General features: G+C 45.5%; 1 protein-coding gene and 1 long non-coding RNA gene across 2 annotated transcripts; one reads left to right on the top strand and one right to left on the bottom strand.

The window, feature by feature from the left end:
* Positions 1-637: 637 nt before the first annotated feature.
* PSMD6 (proteasome 26S subunit, non-ATPase 6) lies at positions 638-19,282 on the bottom strand. Its single transcript, XM_027523262.1, has 8 exons — positions 19,043-19,282; positions 18,177-18,382; positions 15,356-15,501; positions 14,879-15,098; positions 14,662-14,770; positions 4,291-4,459; positions 982-1,059; positions 638-844 (listed from the first exon to the last, which is right to left on the bottom strand). The coding sequence occupies exons 1-8, from the start codon at positions 19,185-19,187 to the stop codon at positions 748-750; spliced, it is 1,170 nt and encodes a 389-aa protein (XP_027379063.1). The 5' UTR covers positions 19,188-19,282; the 3' UTR covers positions 638-747.
* Positions 1,053-3,496, top strand: LOC113880737. Its single transcript, XR_003507810.1, has 2 exons — positions 1,053-2,791; positions 2,967-3,496. It is a non-coding gene; the product is annotated as an uncharacterized LOC113880737 (long non-coding RNA).
* Positions 19,283-19,566: the final 284 nt, after the last annotated feature.

Here is a 19,566-nt window from a genome sequence, read left to right on the forward strand (position 1 = left end):
GTACTTACATTTCCAGTTTCTTGAAGAAATTAGTGATCCAAGTTGGTAAGGTTTTTAGTAGCCTCTCACCCATGCTTCTCTCCCCTTGATTTTACAGTAAAATGCTGTTGCGATTCTCTTGCTCTAGCAAAACTGCTCTTATCAAGATGAGCCTTCAGCCAGCCTGGACGCACTCAGTGAGCAACTCCCGCTGTCTCCACAGGCGTTCCACAGCAGCCAGCTCCGGGCCGTGCTGACACTCACACGGTGAGGTGGCCTGGCCACTCCTCTGCTGAAAGCCTCCAGTGCCTCTCTTCCCCTCAGTAGGGGTGTAGATGGTCTCTCCTTCCTCTTTATTTATAATCACCTCCCTGGAGAGGCTTCTATGACACCCGACAGCAGAGAGCTCTTCACGGCCTACTCATTTCACCGCCACCTTTACCGGGTTTTAGGTTTCTTTTTCCACGGCACTTAACCCCCTCTGATTCCCTAAGCTGTATGTTTTAATGCCATCTCTTACTTTTGTTTTATTGAAGGGTCAGGATTTGAACTCAGGTAGTCTCTGTAAGTATTATACCATAAACCAAAGATTCAGAGGATGTAAATGTGGTATTACTGGACCCCATCCTTAACGCTGTGCATGTATATAAGAAAAAGGTAAGTTGAAAGAAACAATGCAGTATTTATTTTTTACACAGTTCAACTGGGCACAAGTAAGCTATAAAAATTCCCAATAAGCGCTAAAGAAAACCCTTTGTGTATTTGGTTTTACATATTAATTACTCTAGAAAGTTTCTGAACTCTGTTTAATAGCAGGTCTCCTTTCTTGATAGTTTCTTGGTACTGCCAGTTCTTGCTGTCAGGTCTATAAGTAAATCCAGGGAACACACGAGTTAGTTAGCAGTCACAGTAACGATAGCTGCCCTACTTTAAAAAGAAGGCACTCTGTTTTAGGAATGTCCTTTGCTGCAAGTATTACAAATGATACAGAAACTTACGTACCTGTTGGTTTCCACTACTTCATTCACTTTATCTATTTTGCAGTGTAGCCTCCCAGCAGCAATAAACCTGGAGAGTTCCCTAATTGAGAGAGAAGGGAAAAAGCGTTTAGCATTAGCCTTGTAGAGAACTGTTAGAAAAATGAATTGCACTAAATACATGATTCAGTTGTCTTTTACTCAAGGTAATATTTGGACACACAGCAGCTGAGCTGACCCCCTTAAGGGGGACAGTTATTGAACACACCCCTCAACAGCAGCGAAGTGGAGACTCTCTGTCTGTCTACCGCCCTGTGACGTGGGGGAAAATGAAACCCTTAGATAGCTACGAGAGCTGCACGAAGACAACTTTTCAGTAATACCGGAGAGAATATGTGGAAAGTTGATGCCTTTAAAATACCTATTTGTAATAGAACTAGGTTGAATTTAGAGATTCATATAAGAGTCCTCCTAATTAAGAAAAATTGTGACAGATGACTCTCCCCGATACTACACCATCTTGCTCCTAGCACAGAAACACCCAAAGTGCCATTTCAAGTTGGTGGGGAAACGTGGCTGAGAATGATGTGAAGGCAGCTTAACTCTCACAAATCCCAGAAACCAGGTAAGGAAAAAAAGATAACTTCTAGCTTCAAAGCGCCACCAGCTTATCTTAAATTAGTAAGAACTCTATGTTTACAGAGCGTGCTCTATTCCTATCCTCATTAAAAATACATTTGATACATTTGATTTAGTCACTACAACAGCCATTCTTTCAACTGTTAGTTTTTGAATCATGTTACTGAGTGGCTTTAGGTAAACTGTGAACATTTTTTTAAAAGCTCACTGGTTCTAAACTCACTTGCGGTCACTTCCCAGGTACTCACACAGCTGCGTCTCCAGACTGCAGCTGCGAAACCCATCTGCACTACTGTTCTGGGTCTGAGGCCCACAGGGCAAACTACGCAGGCGGACAGCCCCAGCCTTGTGAGTCCTACTGAGATCCACAGGCGAGCTGGGCAAACTCGAGAGAAAGCTAGGACAAGCTGCACCGAGCAGCACTGCCCAGGCATTGAAAGCAGACTGGGACTCAGCGTGCCCTCTGCCGAGCTAAGACCGCGGGCAGCTGCTGCTTCCCCTGCCCTTCGTTTACGCCCTCGACTCTTGAAGGAGACTCCAGATGCACCACGGTTATCTGTCCCTGCTCATCGCTGCGGCTCTGCCGGCGCACGCCGCCACAGCCGCCCTCCAGTAAGCCAGGCTGGTGCTCCCTCCAGTCGTCTGGGCCACTCCTTCCACCTACGTGCCCTCATTCACCCTAGTTCCTGTAAAAATCTTAGACATGCAATGACATCCACTCTCAAGGCCCCCAAGAGCTATCTCAGCACAGCCTCCTTTCTGAAACGACAAAATTAACTCCTTCCTGCCCTCAATGGGTGCCTAAGTCCCATTCCCTAGATCCAAACTACGCTTTTGTTGTCTCCCTGTGTGCTCATCAAACATACCCCAAGACGACTCATCTTCTCCAAGCCACCCAGATACTGCCTCATATACAGGTGTCCGGTAAGAATGAGCCAAATATTTGCTGTGTAAAGAGAACCTAAAAACCAGAGTTGCATCCTAAGTTCCAGATAAAACACCTACCACCAAAATTATGCAATACAGCCCACGGGTATGGTTTCTAACCTTACATATGTCAGTAACAGATGTGTCTACTCACAGATGGCTTGGTCCTTTTCTCCACCAGTATCTTACTTAGTCTAAGGAAATGGAAAAACGAAGTACAAGTGTTCTTTAAACTTACAGAAAGATTTCACCTAAACTCATTTTATAAGGTAAGAAACAAATTTAAAGCAAGGCGTTTCTAGGTAACACCACAGCTCAGTGTGTGCTTGAAACCTCTGCCTCTAAAGCTGGGCTGAGAACATGAAGGGAAAAACGAAATAATTCAAATACCACATACCGCAGCGTGTCTAACAATACTTCCTACTTTATGCACCTTATCCACAGACAGCTGAGCCTCACCCTGCTCCCACGGAGCAACGAACGGCCTTCTCACCACCATCACACTGTTAAGAAACAGCAAAGAAAGAAGCCAGACCAACGCCCTCTCTCCATGTGCTGCTCACCAGTGAGCTCCTCCAGTACGACCCCATGAGGAACAACTCATCGGCCCTCACCACCAGGCTTTTAACTTCACCAAGAAAACCAAAGCTCCCTGGAGAGCCCAGCCTTTTACTTTGGATGGATAATAAAACTACTCACTGTCTTTTTTCTTTCAAAGGAAGAGAATGAGGAAATTTCTGGCTCCATAATTTGGTTATACTTTGTGTGTTTTACTGATTGTAAATATTACTCTAAACTAACCCATAAATAAATATTCATGTGCATGCCAAGGTGACCGAGGATGAAACGTACTGATGTCTGTAACTGTCTCTGAAGTCGTGAAAAATAAGGTAAAGCAAACACAGTGTTAAAGATTTATACAGCAATTTCTCCATGTTTGAAATTTTTCGTAATAAAACATTAGAAAAAACAAACTGGCTAAACAGAGTATGGTCTTTTAAAAATGAAATGCCTTAGAACTTCATTAGAAACTACTATATAACCACCGTGAGCCACTGCAGACTAATCCTCAAAGCTAACAGTGAAGGACCACTTCTCACGAGATGCCACGTGGACAGCTCCCCCTCTGAATATCTACTTCGCCCTGGTTCCCCGCCCCCGTCCCCTTGGTGTGCGAAGACACACCGTTACTTACCCACAGGCTGAACGTCCTCCAGCAGCTCCCAGGGCACCGGGATGACGTAAAGTCCCAGCTCCCCACCCCAGGCCCCGCACACCTATCCACCTGCCCGCCTCCCACCAGGCTGCAGCTGTGCATCTCTCTGCACCAACTGATTATCGCTGCAGACTCACTTCTATCTGAAATGACACACACATTTTTGTGCATACTTGCCAACTCTCCCCAAAACTAGAATGAAACTCCATGAAGACAGACCTGGAATAATGCCAACCATACAGTAAGGGCTTAGTACCTATTTATCTGATGAACCTTTGAATCGAAGGCTCAAAGTCTTCGATTTTTAGCAACCAAAAAATTGAAGGCATTCTCACAAGAGCTAGGACCTAACGTGAAATGTAAGACAGTGAGCTAAGAGTCACTACTGTCGTAGCAGAGTGGATCTCCAAGGCGTAACAGAGACCACTTTGCTACCACAGCACCAAAGTAGAAACACACAAGGAGAAAGTGTGCGAGTGGAGACAGTGTACAAGTTTACACATTCAAAGGTATAACTGTAGAGTAAATTAACACGATGCTGTTCAGACTTACTGATCAATGAACTCCACACCAACACCAAAAGCTTCTGCCATATAGCCCAGGGTTAATGACCTGTACGATTCCAGCAGCTGGCTGTACGCATGAATTCGCATTTCTCTTACGTAGTATCGATAATGAGGCGCAAAAAGCCAGTCCTTTTTCATTTCCTGTTCCACAATAGCTGCAATGAATAAGATGACAAATTATAACAACCTCCCTTTGGATAAACTGGTAAACTAGAAGGCGGATTTATAACATGATAAAAATTACTAGCCTTGTTCTATAAAGTGTACATAGAATATTAATGAGCAATCCACAGAAGTACGATCATTTTCCTGAATAATAGTACCTATCACCATTCTAAGTAATGAGCATGTGGTGGGAAACCACAAGATAAGGTCTCTGCTGCCACAGCAACTCAGTTTCCAAGGGGAAGAAGAGAGAAATGAACAAACAAGGCAGCCTCCCAGAATAAAAACAAGCTCCATGAAAATAAAACTTGAATAGTGACCGAAGACTTAGAGCAACACAGACGCAGCAGGCAGAGCCCGGCTCAGCCCTGGAACAGAGAGGAGGGCGGGTTCAGAGGGTAGCAGGGGGACAGCTATGCAGACAGGGAAGGTGAGCAAGGAGTCTAGCGTATACTTATTTCTGGCTAGAATAGATAAAAATCCTTGGAGAATTTCTCCTTTTTTGAGTTTTTGGGTGGGGTGGGGAGAGATTCAAACGTTACACTTTGGCGAGGTGGAGATGGACTCTCCTACTAATATCCAGGTTGAAGATCCCAAGGCCTGAGTCTGGTGCTCGCTGGCAGGTTTGGGGCTGGAGACTCACGTTTGGAAATCCCTGCCATCCATGTGTACTTGATAACAGAATACAGGTAGAGAGAAGGGCAATGACAGCGCCCAGGCCAGTTAGCCACTGAAAGGCCTAACAAAGGATGAGGCACAGCCGGAGAAAATACAGAATTCAATACACTGACGTACTAAGGTGCTGAAGAAAGGTTAACTGGCAGTTCCAAGGAGGTCCGCCTATTAGATCTGCCGCTACGTATACAGTGTCCAACGCATGCTGCTGCTAAGTCGCTTCAGTCGTGTCCAACTCTGTGCAACCCCACAGACGGCAGCCCACCAGGCTCCCCCGCCCTGGGATTCTCCAGGCAAGAACACTGGAGTGGGTTGCCATTTCCTTCTCCCACGCATGAGAGACACTTAAAAATACTTACTGACCCAATGCCCAGCTATATGTACGGAGACATGAAGAAATACTCGTTATATTTTAGGGAAAAAGGTACTTAAAAATCCTAAAAAGCTACTTAGAAACCTGTGTGTAACATACACCTACGTGTATTTAATGGTGCTTCGTGCCTGTGTCTCTGGACACAAATGCCCTTGGAACCTGAGCTCAGCGGTTGCCTCAAGAGAAAGAGCCCAGGCAAGCCAAGGATAGAGCGCCTCTTTCTTCTTTATGTGATACATTAGAAAATTTTCCACATATACAGAAAACCTCAGGGTTTTGGGGTGACTGCTACTTTCCAATTTTCCAAGTATGTAATGCACAGAAGTTCTGGGAGGATATATAACTATCTTAAAATGATTCTGGAACAATTCTGTGTAATTTGTAATATGAATTTGGACATTAAGACTTTCTCACCTCGGTTTATTTGTAAACTTCTGAAAACTAGGTTTTACCTAGAAAAGGATGTTACTTCCTCTTTCAAGTAAAATATTTCAAAGTACACAGTCTATGAATACTTAGCAAAGCAAAAAAGCTTATTACAAAGCCAAATAAATGCTACATATCTCACTACACAGGAGCAGACAGTAAATGATACAAATGGTAACATGTCAAAAGATTCACCTGTCTGTCCTTTGCGTTTAAAATGCCTGGGAAATGGAGGGCGGTCCCAGGCCTGGCCCCGCCGTCCCAGGGGTGCCCAAGGGCCGCTCTGCCTGCAGCCCGCCTACAGGTTGAGTAGGCAGCAGACTGTGACACACACGCATCGAAATGCTACTCGGCAGGAAAACACAATGAGCCACTGCAAAGAAATGGCAGTAACATGGGCTTTAGTGCAAGAAACGTACTGGGCGCACCACGGGGCTAGTAGTCGGCAGCATGGTGCTGACAGACAGGTCAACGGACCACGAAAGCAAGTCCAGAAATAAACAGACACCTATGCCCAGTTAATCTATGACAAAGGCGGCAAGAACATACAATGGAGAAAAGACCGTCTCTTCAATAAGTGCTGCTGGACAGCTCCATGTGACAGGATGAAACTGGAACCTTCCCTAACACCACACACGAAAATAAACTTAAAATGGATCAAAGACCTAAATGTAGGAAAACAGAACACTCTCTGACATAAATCACAGCAATGTCTTTTTTGATGACCTCCTAGAGTAAAAAATAAACAGGAGTTAATTAAAAGCTCCTTCACCTCAAGAAACCACAGAATGAAAAGACAACCCATAGAATGGGAGACATTTGCAAACAAAGCAACCTACAAGGAGTTAATCTCCACAGCACACAAACAGCTCTTGCAGCCCTCGGTCAAAAACCAAACCACCCAATCACAAAACGGGCAGGATTTCCCTGGTGGTCCATGGTTAAGACTCTGTGCTCTCAATGTAGGGGCAAGCCTTTGACCCCTGGTCAGAGAAGATCCCACATGCCTAGCAGCTAAAAAAGAAAAAATGGGGGCAGAAGATCTAAATAGACATTTCTCAGGGGAAGAAATACAGATGGCCACGAGGCACAAGAAACATCAGTAATTATCAGAGAAATGCAATCAGAACTACAATAAGGCATCACCTCACCATGATCTGAATGGCCATCATCAAAATGTCTACAATAAATGCTGAAGAGGGTGTGGAGGAAAGGGAACCTTTTTACACTGTTGGTGGGAATGTAAACTAGCAACAGCCACTATGGAGCAGGATATGGGCTTCACTGAAAAACTAAACAGAGAACTACCACATAATCCAGCAGTTCCCCTCGTGGGCATATATATGTGGAGAAAGCCATAATCGGAAAAGATATATGCACCCCAATGCTCACAGCAGCACTTTACAACAGGCAGGACAGGGAAGCAACCTGTCAGCAGAGGAACAGATACATATGAGTACATACACATAATGGAATGTTCCTTCAGCCACAAAAAAGAATGAACTCATGCCTTCACCAGCAATGTGGATGGACCTGGAGATGATCACACTAAGTGAAGGAAGTCAGAGGGACAAAAAGCCTATGATATCACTTATGGGTAGAATATCAAAGTCCATACAAAGGACCTCATTCACAAAACACAACGACGCACACACTTTGATAACCAGGACAAACTTCTGGTTACCAAAGGGGAAAGGTGTGTTGGGGGAGGGGAGGCATACATTAGGAGGCTGGGGTTTACACACACACAGTAATATATTACATGTATTTTACAAACAGATAACTGACAAGGACCTACTGTATAAGAGAACTCAACACTGTAATAACTAGACAGGAGAAGAATCTGAAGAAGCATACACATATGTATCATGTAACTGAATCAGTTTGCTTCATACCAAAAACACCACTGGGTAAATCAACTCTACTCCAGCACACAAAAAGTACTTAAATTTAAAAAGAAAAGAGATGTCCATGGTATTACCTGCAGGCCTGGGTGACCCGGGATGCGGTCACATTCCTGGAGCCTGAGCAGCCTGTTGCCAAGGCAGCGCTGGGGTGGAGCTGAGGGAATGGGGGAGACGTGCCTGCAATGGAGTCCCCCTCCCCTGGACCCTCAGTGCCTGGTCCCCTGTGAATGGGACCCCAATCTCCAGATCTAGGGGGGGCCCTCCGAGAGCTCAGTCAAGCCTAGAACACCCAGATTACGGTCGAGCCGCCGGGTAGGAAGAGCTTTGACCCGTCACCTGGTCTCCAAATCTCCCAGTGGTGAGGCTCCCACCAGCAGCTTCCCTCCTTGGAGTTGCCCTACCCAAGTACTACAGCACCCTCAGGAGCACAGTTCACGGAGGTCTTGGGATTTGGGGGAGTACAGGAGAAGGGGGAAAAAGTCAAAAGACCCGAGCCCTGGCACATTCCACTCTAATCTACAACCCCGGAACACAACTTTCTCTAGGGCTCCGATTGCCCAAGAAACTGGAGGGGGGCATGGAGGACCGCGCCGCCTTGTGGACGTTTCCTGTAACAACAACCTGAAAACCGGTTAACAGATACCAAGGGACGCTTTCATGCAAAGACCGGCACAATCAAAGGCAGAAACGGTATGGACCTAACATAAGCAGAAGACATTAAGAAGAGGCGGCAAGAATATACAGAAGAACTATACAAAAAGATCTTAATGACCCAGATAACCACGATAGTGAGATCACTCACCTAGAACCAGACGTCCTAGAGTGTGAAGTCAAGTGGGCCTTTAGGAAGCATCACTATGAACAGACTAGTGGAGGTGATGGAATTCCAACTGAGCTATTTCAAATCCTACAAGATGATGCTGTCAAAGTGCTACACTGAATACGCCAGCAAATTTGGAAAACTTAACAGTGGCCACAGGACTGGAACAGGTCAGTTTTCATTCCAATCCCAAAGAGAGGCAATGCCAAAGAATGCTCCAACTACCGCACAGTTGTACTCATCTCACACGCTAGCAAGGTAATGCTCAAAATCCTTCAAAGCAGGTTTCAGCAGTATGTGAACTGAGAACTTTCAAATGCACAAGCTGAGTTTCGAAAAGGCAGAGGAACCAGAGATCAAATTGCCAATATTCGCTGGATCATAGAGAAAGTAAGGGAATTCCAGAAAAACATCTACTTCTGCTTCACTGACTATGCTAAAGTCTTTGTGTGGATCACAACAAACTGCAGAACATTCTTAAAGAGATGGGAATACCAGACCACCTTAGCTGTCTCCTGAGGAACCTGTATGCAAATCAAGAACAAACAGTTAGAACCTTACATGGAATGACTGACTTGTTCAAAACTGGGAAAGGAGTATGACAAGGCTGTACACTGTCACCTGTTTATTTAACTTACATGCAGAGTACATCATGCGAAATGCTGCACCGGATCAACCACCAGCAGGACCAAGATATCCAGGAGAAATATAAACGACTTCAGATATGCAGATGGTACCACTCTAATGGCAGAAAGTAAAGAGGAAGTAAAAAGCCTCCTGATAAGGGTGAAACAGCAGAGTGACAAAGATGGCTTAAAATTCAACATTTAAAAAAACTACAATGATGGCACTGGGTGCCATCACTTCATGTCAAATAAAAGGGGGAAAAGTGGAAACAGTGACAGACTTTATTTTCTTGGGCTCCAAAATCACTGTGGATGGTGACTGCAGCTATGAAATTAAAAGATGCTTGCTCCCTGGAAGGAAAGCTATGACAAACCTATATTAAAAATCACAGACATCACTTTGCCAACAAAGGTGTGTATGATCAAAGATATGCTTTTTCCAGTATTCATGTACGGATGTGAAAGTTGGAACCATAAAGAAGGCTGAGCACCAAAGAATTGATGCTTTAGAACTGTGGTGCTGGAGAAGACTCTTGAGAGTCCTTTGGACAGCAAGGAGATTAAACCAGTCAATCCTAAAGGAAACCAACTCTGAATATTCATTGGAAAGACTCATGTTGAAGCTCCAATACTTTGGCCACCTGATGTGAAGAGCTGACTCATTGGAAAAGACCCTGATACTGGGAAAGACTGAAGACAGGAGAAGGGGGCGACAAAGGAGGAGATGGTTGGATGGAATCAGCAACTCAATGGACATGAGTTTGAGCAAACTCCAGGAGATGGTGATGGACAGGGAAATGTGGTGTGGTACAGTCCATGGGGTGGCAAAGAGTCACACATGATTTAGCAACTGAACAACAATATGTAAAATAGGTAATTCACAAGGACCTAATAAATAACACAGGGAACTCTACTTAACACTCTGTAATAACCTAGATAGGAAAAGAATATGAAGAGGAATACATGTACGTATCTCTGTAACTGAACCAGGTTGCTTAACACCAAAAACAAACACCACTGTGTAAATTATCTCTACTCCAGTATACAATAAAAATAGAATTTAAAAAGAAAACAACAGAAATATCAACAGTATTCCCCTCAGGCCCGGGGACCTGGGCTGCAGTCACACCCCTGAAGCCTGAGCAGCCTTGGGACCCAAGGCTGGACTGGGCTGGGGCTGAGGGAGCTAGGGAGGATGTACCAGCAAACGAGCCCCGTCTGGACCCTGAGTGCCTAGTCCCCTGTGGATGGGACCCCAATTTCCAGATCCAGGCGGGCCCTCCTAGAGCTCAACCACGCCTAGTGCACCCCAGAATGGTGGACCCTCTGGGCTGAAAGAGCTCTCAATGTCACCTGGTCTCTAAGTCTCCTGGGGGTGCGGTTCCTACTGCCAGCCTCCTTCCTGAGTTACCCCACCTAAGTACCATAGCACCCTCAGCAGGGCAGGTTGGGGAAGGCTTGAGATTTCTCTTGGGGGGGGGGGTGGGGGGTGCAGCATAAGGGGGAAGTCAAGAGACCAGAACTGTGGTGCATTGCACTTTTATCAAAAACCCTGGAACACGGCTTTTCTCCAGGGCTCTGACTGCCCAAGGAACCCGAGAGGGGCGTGAAGAAGTGCTGCCACCATGTGGACATTTCCCACAACAACACCTGAAAACAAGCCAGAAGGAAAGCCGCTCAGGTGCCTGATTCTCTGCGACCCCATAGACTATACAGTCTATGGAATTCTTCAGGCCAGAATACTGGAGTGGGTAGATGCTCCCTTCTCCAGGGGATCTTCCCAACCCAGGGATCAAACTCAGGTCTCCCACATTGCAGGCTGATTCCTTACCAGCTGAGCCACCTGGCAAGCCCAGCGCAAACTGGCAACTCTTCAAATTCACAAGGCCTGCTGGGCTGTAAAGGACACCTGCCCTTTAAGCAATGGCCTAGGGCAGGTAATCAAAAAACAATTCAAAGCATGCTGGACCTTCAACAAGTCAATCTTAAGCGATCAGCTTAAGATAAACGCTGCCTTTCCCCCCCACCCTTTTCTGAAAGCACATGAAAATATGCTCCATATTGCTAATTATTCAAGAAATAATTAGCACCAGTCTGACTGGTCATCATCAAAAAGACTACGAACAGCAGTGTGGGGAAGAAGCATACACGTGTTCGGATGCCAGAGCTGCTCTGCTGTGAACCTGAAACAGTCACATCTTAGTCATCAGTTCAACTCCAAAATCAAGTAAAAAGCTTAAAAAAAAAAAAAAAAAAAGACTACAAACAGTAAATGTGGGAGAGAGCACGGAGAATAGGGAACCTGCCTATGCTTTCGGGGCACAATGGAAACTGCTAACAGTCACCAGAAGGGACACATGGAGGTTCCTTAAAGAAACTAAACACAGGCTGCCCATGACCTGCTCTCACTCCTGGCCTTGAGGTGGAGAAAAGCCTCACTTCAGAAAGACACGTGCACCCAGCATTCACTGCAGCACCATTTACACTAGCAACCAGTCCATCCTAAAGGAGATCAGTCCTGGGTGTTCTTTGGAAGGACTGATGCTGAAGCTGAAACTCCAATACTTTGGCCACCTCATGCGAAGAGTTGACTCATTGGAAAAGACTCTGATGCTGGAAGGGATTGGGGGCAGGAGGAAAAGGGGACGACAGAGGATGAGATGGCTGGATGGCATCACTGACTCGATGGATGTGAGTCTGAGTGAACTCCGGGAGTTGGTGATGGACAGGGAGGCCTGGCATGCTGCGATTCATGGGGTCGCAGAGTCGGACACGACTGAGCGACTGAACTGAATTCAACAGGAAGCACCCAAAAGCTCCAGGGAAGATGGATGGCTCAAGCGAGCGTTTCATACATGTACAATGAAGTATGACTCAGCCGAAGAAAAGGGTGAGTTAATGTCATTTCCAGCAGCATGCATAGCCCTGGTGATGATCACAGTAAGCGAAGGAAGTCAGACAAAGAACGACAAAAAGCCTATGAGATCACTTACTGGTCTAGTCTACAGACTGATGTACATGAACTCATTCACAAAACAGAAACAGACGCAAGAGACTTAGCATAGACACTTCTGGTTACCAAAGGGAAGGGGGGGTTGGATAAACCAGGAGCTTGGGAAGAACACACACACTATTGTAAGACAGTAAACCAACAAGGGCTGCTGGACAGCACGGGCAGCGCTGCTCAGTATTCTGAGATAAGCCGTATGAGCAAAGAATAAACAAAGAGTGAATATGTGTGTGACTGAGTCACTCTGCTGTGCCGCTGAAACTAACACAACGCTGTAAACCAACTACACTCCAATGAAGTTTTTTTTTAATTTTTAAATATCTGGGAAATGAGTAAATTTGGTACATATCCCAAGTGTCTCAAATTACAGACACTTTCACGAAGCACTTAATGACACAGACAGGCACTGTGCTCGTGTCAAGATCATTACAAAGAAAAAAAAAGTAAGGTCTGCTCCTAATAACTCTGGGTAGCAGTAGAGAAAAACTGTAATAAAGCATCCCAGAATAATTTGTTTTCAAAACAAGGCATATGTCCAATAAACACATGGAGATATTCAAAACCATCATGTATCACTGCACCCACTAAGATGCCTATAATCAAAAAAAACACACAATTAACATGTATTATGGTGGGGGCTGGGGGGATGGGACTGGGACTCACACGCTGCTGGTGGTAAAACGGCGTAGCTGCTCTAGAGAACAGTCTGGCAGTTTCTCAAACAGTTTCTCAAATAGTTACCATATGACCCAGCCATTCCATTACTAGGTATACACCCAGGAGAAAGTATACACTGTGTCCATATGAAAACTTGTATATAAACATTCATTACAACACTGTTTATGATAACGTCCATCACCTGATAAATGGATAAGTAAAACCCTGTCTCCATGCAGCGGTGTGTCACTCAGCTGTAAACTGAATGAAGCTCTGCTCTAGGCTACAGCACAGGTGACAGCAAAAGCATGCTGGCAGAAGGAGCCGAGCACGAGGCTCTGTGTAAACCCATTTATGCGCCATGTCCGAAATAAGCAAATCCATGGAGACAGAAAGACCAGAGGCTGCGAACAGGAAGGGGAGGTGACTGCCGATGGGTACAGAGCATCTTTTGGGTGATGAAGACGTTCTGCAAGCACTGGTGTGGTTGCACACCTTGTCAATAGATGGGGCATGAAATAAGAGCACCAGGAACGCAGACAAAGGGTTTATTAAAAACCTCTTCGGCCAAAGGAATAAGGAGAAAGCTCCACATTTGAGCAGAATACAGACCATGGGATCCATAGCCATAAAAAAGGGAGAAGGGCAATTCCACACTTCCAACTGTGTGGGCCAACATGAGAAGATAGGACCACACAGGTCCTTCCACACCTTCCCTGTTCCCACGCTGCCTAAAAGGGAGTATGAATCCCCATGGGGTTTCCCAGGTGGCTCAGTGGTGAAGAATCCACCTGCCAATGCAGGAGACACAGGTTCGATCCCTGGGTTGGAAAGATCCTGTGGAGGATGAAATTGCAACCTACTCCAGAATTCTTGCCTGAAAAATCCCATGGACAGAAAGAGCCTGGCAGGCTACAGTCCATGGAGTTGCAGAGTCAGATGTGACTGAGCACAGACACGTGAATTCCCACAAGGCAGCCGAACTTTCTAGGCATGGAGAAAGCACGCCATAAGCACTGGGCCAACACCCACTTCGAAAGTAAAAGATCATCATTTGGAGTCCTCCTTTCCCAAGTTTTGTAAATGCTGCCTATTTATATTAACCAAATACCTTCCGAAACTTGCAGCAGACAAGAGAATTATCAATGCCAAGTTGTTTTAAGTTTTAGGAAAATCTGGGAAGGAACCCTGGGTTGAACACCACAAACACATTCAACACATTTTCTCAACCAACATCCCTTGAAAATGATTTGCAAATCAGCACAAAGACTCAGCTAATGCACAGCTAACTCAATTGAAAGGAGAGTCAAATTCCCATACATCAGTCGCCAAAACACTCAATGCTTAGAACCGCTTGCTCACTCGTGCTCAGGGGTCAGGCATACTTCCTCGGCAGAGAACCAGACAGCTGATCTCTCTAGCTGGTGAGGCCGCAGAACTGTCATGCATTTTTCTGTGTTCTGTTTTGTTAAATAATCCTTAAAAAAATGTAACCATCAATCTTACCTTGTGGACCACACAAAAAGATATTTGATCAGCGTCTAACAAGAATGGACAAAGATTAGGCACGCTGACCAAAGAACAACAGCTATCTCTGCACACTGTATTTTTCATATATGTGAAAAATCATCTAAGGTTGTCCACAGACAGAGTGAGGAATAAGATGAAGACAGCCCGAACGAACAACTCTATCCTTACCTAACGACTGGAAGAAAACAGAGTAACGGCATTCGTAGAGTGAAAACAGGTACTGGCGGACGGCCGGCAGGCTGTGCAGCACCTCGAGGATCTCTGCCCCTTTAATCACCTAGGGGTTTTTCAAAGAACAAATGTATGCTTCAATGATTATGGTTTATTTATTCTGGAAAAGCATGGTGTATTCTCTAAACATGAGTATCAAAGACTCAGTCGTTACCTTTTCCCTGAGATCCGGTCTTTCTAAGGCAATCATGCTGACATAGACGGTGTAAGTCACAAAGGTTTTATAATCCATGAGTTCATAGGATGTAAATGTTGAAACTGTGTCAAGGAAGAGTTCAGCTGCCTGTTTGAAATCACGAATAGCTACACAATAAAGACCTTGATATACTTTTAGGCGGTTCCTCCGGTCCCAATCTCCTCCTTCCTCTATCAAGCTATAAAATTAAAACAAAAGTCATAATCTGGAAATAAACAGTGCTTTTTGCAAGCTTTGTATTATTATGAAAGAGAGAACAACTTGTCACAACTTAAACCAAAAAGTAATATATAAAGAGAATAGTTTCCTAAATAAGTACATTAATTATTTGACCAAGTGTACTAGTTGGAAACAAAAGAAACAGATTTCTTCCATCAATTTCTTATTCATCGCATCGTAACTTAGAGGGAATATACCCCCACCACTAAAACGTACCTTTTGGCCTTTTCTGTATTTCGAGTGATGAGGTCATTATCCATGTAAAATAAACCAATTCTAAGGAGATAGAACACAATATCCAGTCGGTGACCCAGCGCCACGGTTTTGTCATAGGTCCTGCGAAAGGCTGTCAGAGCACCTTCCTGTCAAGAGAACAAGGCGAACAGGTGAGAAAAGGTTAAATGTTTTGAAAGCTACAGCTGTCTAGGATTTTCTAAGCAAAAAGTGGGAGGAGAGGTAGGCGTGGAGACAGAAGAGTATGGCCATGAGATGGTAACTGTTGAAGCTGGGTGGTTACTATTCTCTCCACGTGTATAAAGTGTAAGAAATACATCAAATGTGTCTAAGCATATACTTATATTCTAGGGGGAAAAAACACATTCATAACTTATTCACCATTGTTTGAGTATTCTTCTTTGTTCTATATATTCAATATTTTTCCTCTAACAATTACAATACGCTACTTTTACTTTCCTGTAAATTATCAATCCTAACAACTAAAGAGTATTAAAAAATTTTACCTTAATCACTTAGAATGCAACTGATTATTTAAATATACAATTCCATCTCAAATCATTGTGGAATAAAATGTTTTCATTGCTTTAAAAATATGAATATGTGGGACTTCCCTGGTGGTCCAGTTAGGATTAAGACTCTGCATTCCCACTGCTGCGGGTATGGGTTCAACCCCCAGCTGAGAAACTAAGATCCCACATGCTGTGTGACGTGGCCTGAAAAACCAAAAACCAAAAACAAAAAAGAAAAAAAGAAGAAAGAAAACGACGTGAGCCTGTGACATCTTGTTTTATGAGAAAATAGGGAAGACCAATGAGATCATGTCAAAAGGACAAAGAAACCATCTTAAAGGAACTTACACTAACAAATCTATAACAAACTGACCACCAAAAATAATAATGACTATAATCAATACAGTACAGTGAGAAAAATCCACCAAGTCGATCATTTAGTAAATAAAATAAAATATTAAAAACAAAGTAGGGCTTCCCTGGTGGCGCAGTGGGTAAGGATCCACCTGCCAATGCTGGAGACACGGGTTCGATCCCTGGTCTGGGAGGATCCACGTGTGCCACAGGGCAGCTAGCCCAGTGCGACACGACTGCTGAGGCGGAGAGCCCTGGAGTCCACGCTCCTCCAGAGAAGCCACCACAACAAGAGGTAGCCCCTGCTCGCTGCAACTCGAGAAAGCCGCACACAGCAGCAAAGATGCAGCATGCCAACAGTAAATAAAGATTAGACAAACAACAAACGGAGGAACGAGGAAAACTCCTCATTTTAGAAGAATGCTATTGCATAGACATGGACTATGTTATTAGAAGACCACCAATGGACAAAATGTGGATTCCAGCGTATCCTTGTTGAAATTCCTCAAGGCCTGAATCAAAAGCTTGACATTTCTCATTGATTCATAATACTGCATCCTGTTCAAACTATATTAGCTATATTTTAAACTGTTCTGTACTTTTCAACTTTTACAATAACCAGATCTTAAATCTACAGTCAGCAGGAAAAAAATAAACTTGTTTTAAATTTAAATCAAATAATAAATAACAGTTCAGATCACTTAACATTTCAGCACTTTGCCAAGGTACTAGTCTAACTCCTGTGCCCCTGGGAACTATCATTATTCCTATTTAATAGCTGAGGAAACTCATCCAGTTATGTAAATCATGATTACTGAAGCCAGAAACAGAACTCAGGCAATCTGATCCAAGAGTCCACAGTACTCAATTTTTTAAAGTTAATGCCATGTAATCCATTATCTCAACACTTCAGGGTACACTGCTTACAGTCAAGGACATCCAAAGCCCATCCTCTTAACCACTATTATACAACAACTAGGTTAAAAAATTTAAAAGACCCAATACTTGCAGGTGCCCCTCTTACGCCGATAGCATAAGTTAGGTTGGCTGCTGGGCTGAAGAACAGTCACAGATACTAAGACAAGGACTGTTTTCTGTCCCTGAGATTTCATCTCAGGGTACACGCTGGAGAGACACAAGCATATGTACACAGAGGCACACACAAGCACAGTTTTACAGCAGCAGCTTATCTTAGTAAAAAAACAGCTGAAAACACCACAGGGGGCCAACCACTGAATAGTTAAATAAAGCACAGCATCACCCTGCTACAACGGACTACTAACCAGCAGTCAACCAGAATGAGCAAGAGCTAAGCACTAACATGGACGGTCACCCAGACAGAATTTTGAAAGAAAAAGTAAACAGCACAGCATGAGTACACTTCGATACACTTTAAAACAACCCTTTTAAACCAATACTGCCCAATTTCTACAAGTGCCTACACGTGACTACAAACGTACAATAAGAGAATTAAAAAGATAATCTCTCAGGAGGCAGAAAAAAAGAAAGAGCAAATAAAACTTCAGCATTAACCCTAAGATTTTAGTTTCTTACAGACAGACAATTACTTGCGTAAAGCACTGGTTCTGGGAAGCACCAGAACCAGTGCTTCCCAACCAAGACAAGCTACAAAAATAAACGACGGAAACATCCAAGTTTGGCAACATCAGCAGACACGCATGTCCGCACACGCACTTCTCTGAATCACAAGGAGAGACGGGGAAGAATACACACCTGGCTGCTGTCTGGGGGGCCGAGGAGAGAACAGTGTAGCAAGAAAACCATTAACTTTTTCTTCGTTCATTTCTGCACTATTCACTAGTTCAGGTAAGCAGATTACCTGTGCAGTTTTGGGAAGAGGGTACTTAATGTTTAAAATGGGACCCTGAACAGTGCCCACTTCAGGCTACACAGACAGGAGAGACCACCTCACCCACCTTGTCGCCTATCCGGCAGAGGTACTCCGCCTTTGCCATCATCGCGTCTCGGATTTCGCTCTCCCCCAGATTCTTCTCTGCATCCTCCAGCTCCTCATCCAAACGTTTCAACTCGTCTTCGTTCGCCTTCTTCATTTTGTTGAGCAGGTCCACGTCCATCTGCCACTCCAGGGACTTGCACAAGGCTTCGTAATAAGGAGCCATGTCTGAGAGAGAGCAAGAGGGGTGTGACTTAGGCGTGGGCCCCCCTCTCCTGCCCTACAGTGCTTACCCCCATCTTCTTCCTCCCACACAAGCTGTGAGGTCGTCCGCCGGACCCCTGCCCATTAGCAGGAAAGGGCTGGGCACCACGAGGTGCTTGCTACTGGGAGGCCAACATCAGGACCAGGCCTGTCACCGCCGCCCTCTCCTAGGGCCGGGGATAGGGCAACCCTTGGTCTGCCTCTCGGTGGCTGCTGTACTGAGAGAAAGGGCGAGCTTGTTTACAGCCACAAACACCTCAGACCCGTGCACTTAAGGCTATAGCGTCCGCTGCCATCACTACTGGGAAGGGCAAAAGGAACCGATGCCAAGTTTACCCTCCACCGGCAATGCTAACGTCCCCGAGACCAGTCGCTAATGACAATAAGCCCTGTCTCTGGCTCGGTGCTCAACAACTCGGGATACCCCCAACCTGGTCCCAAGGCGGGAGGCGCACAGAGCCGCACACCACTCTGAAAGCCTGGAGGTGCTGAGAAAATGAAAGCCCCGAGGTGCGGATAAGCCAGGTCTGATCTCGGGGTCCCCGTCGGGGTAAACCCCTCAGGCTGGGGAGCGCGGGGCCGCCCGGGCCTAGGCCGCTGACTCGGCGCTCCCGCGGGCCTCACTGTTATCGCGGACGGCTGCCATCAGCTCGTCGCGGACCGCCGCGTCCCCGCGGTGCTCGGGCAGGCTGAGCAGGAAGCGCAGCTGCGCGATGCGCAGGTCCGGGTTCTTGGGCAGACCCTCCTCTTCCAGGTTCTCCAGCGGCATCGCGGCGGCGACAGCAGCGGTTCCGAACAGACGGCAACTCACAGCCGACAACTCAGCCGAGACCTGCGACGGCGGCGGCGGCGGCGGAAGTAGGAGGAGACCCCGACTGCACCGGGACGCCTCCAGCCCGGCTTCCGGTCCCAGCTCCGCCTCCGCCCGCAGCGCCCCCTGCTGGACACTCCCGTATATGCCCACCCCGGCCCCGCGGTTTTCCCCGCCTCTCAGTTAGGAGAGTCCCAGGGAGGGTGGTCCCCACCTCCAAAGTTGGATTTCCTGAACCTCTTTCTCCCTCCATTTTTTAGCTATTTCACTTTCCAATCCGTTTGTGATTAATAGAGGCTGGCAATCTTGAGGATTTTGAAAATATAATAATAACAAC

The sequence above is a fragment of the Bos indicus x Bos taurus genome, chromosome 22 (assembly GCF_003369695.1).
Source record: "Bos indicus x Bos taurus breed Angus x Brahman F1 hybrid chromosome 22, Bos_hybrid_MaternalHap_v2.0, whole genome shotgun sequence".
Classification (NCBI taxonomy): domain Eukaryota; kingdom Metazoa; phylum Chordata; class Mammalia; order Artiodactyla; family Bovidae; genus Bos; species Bos indicus x Bos taurus.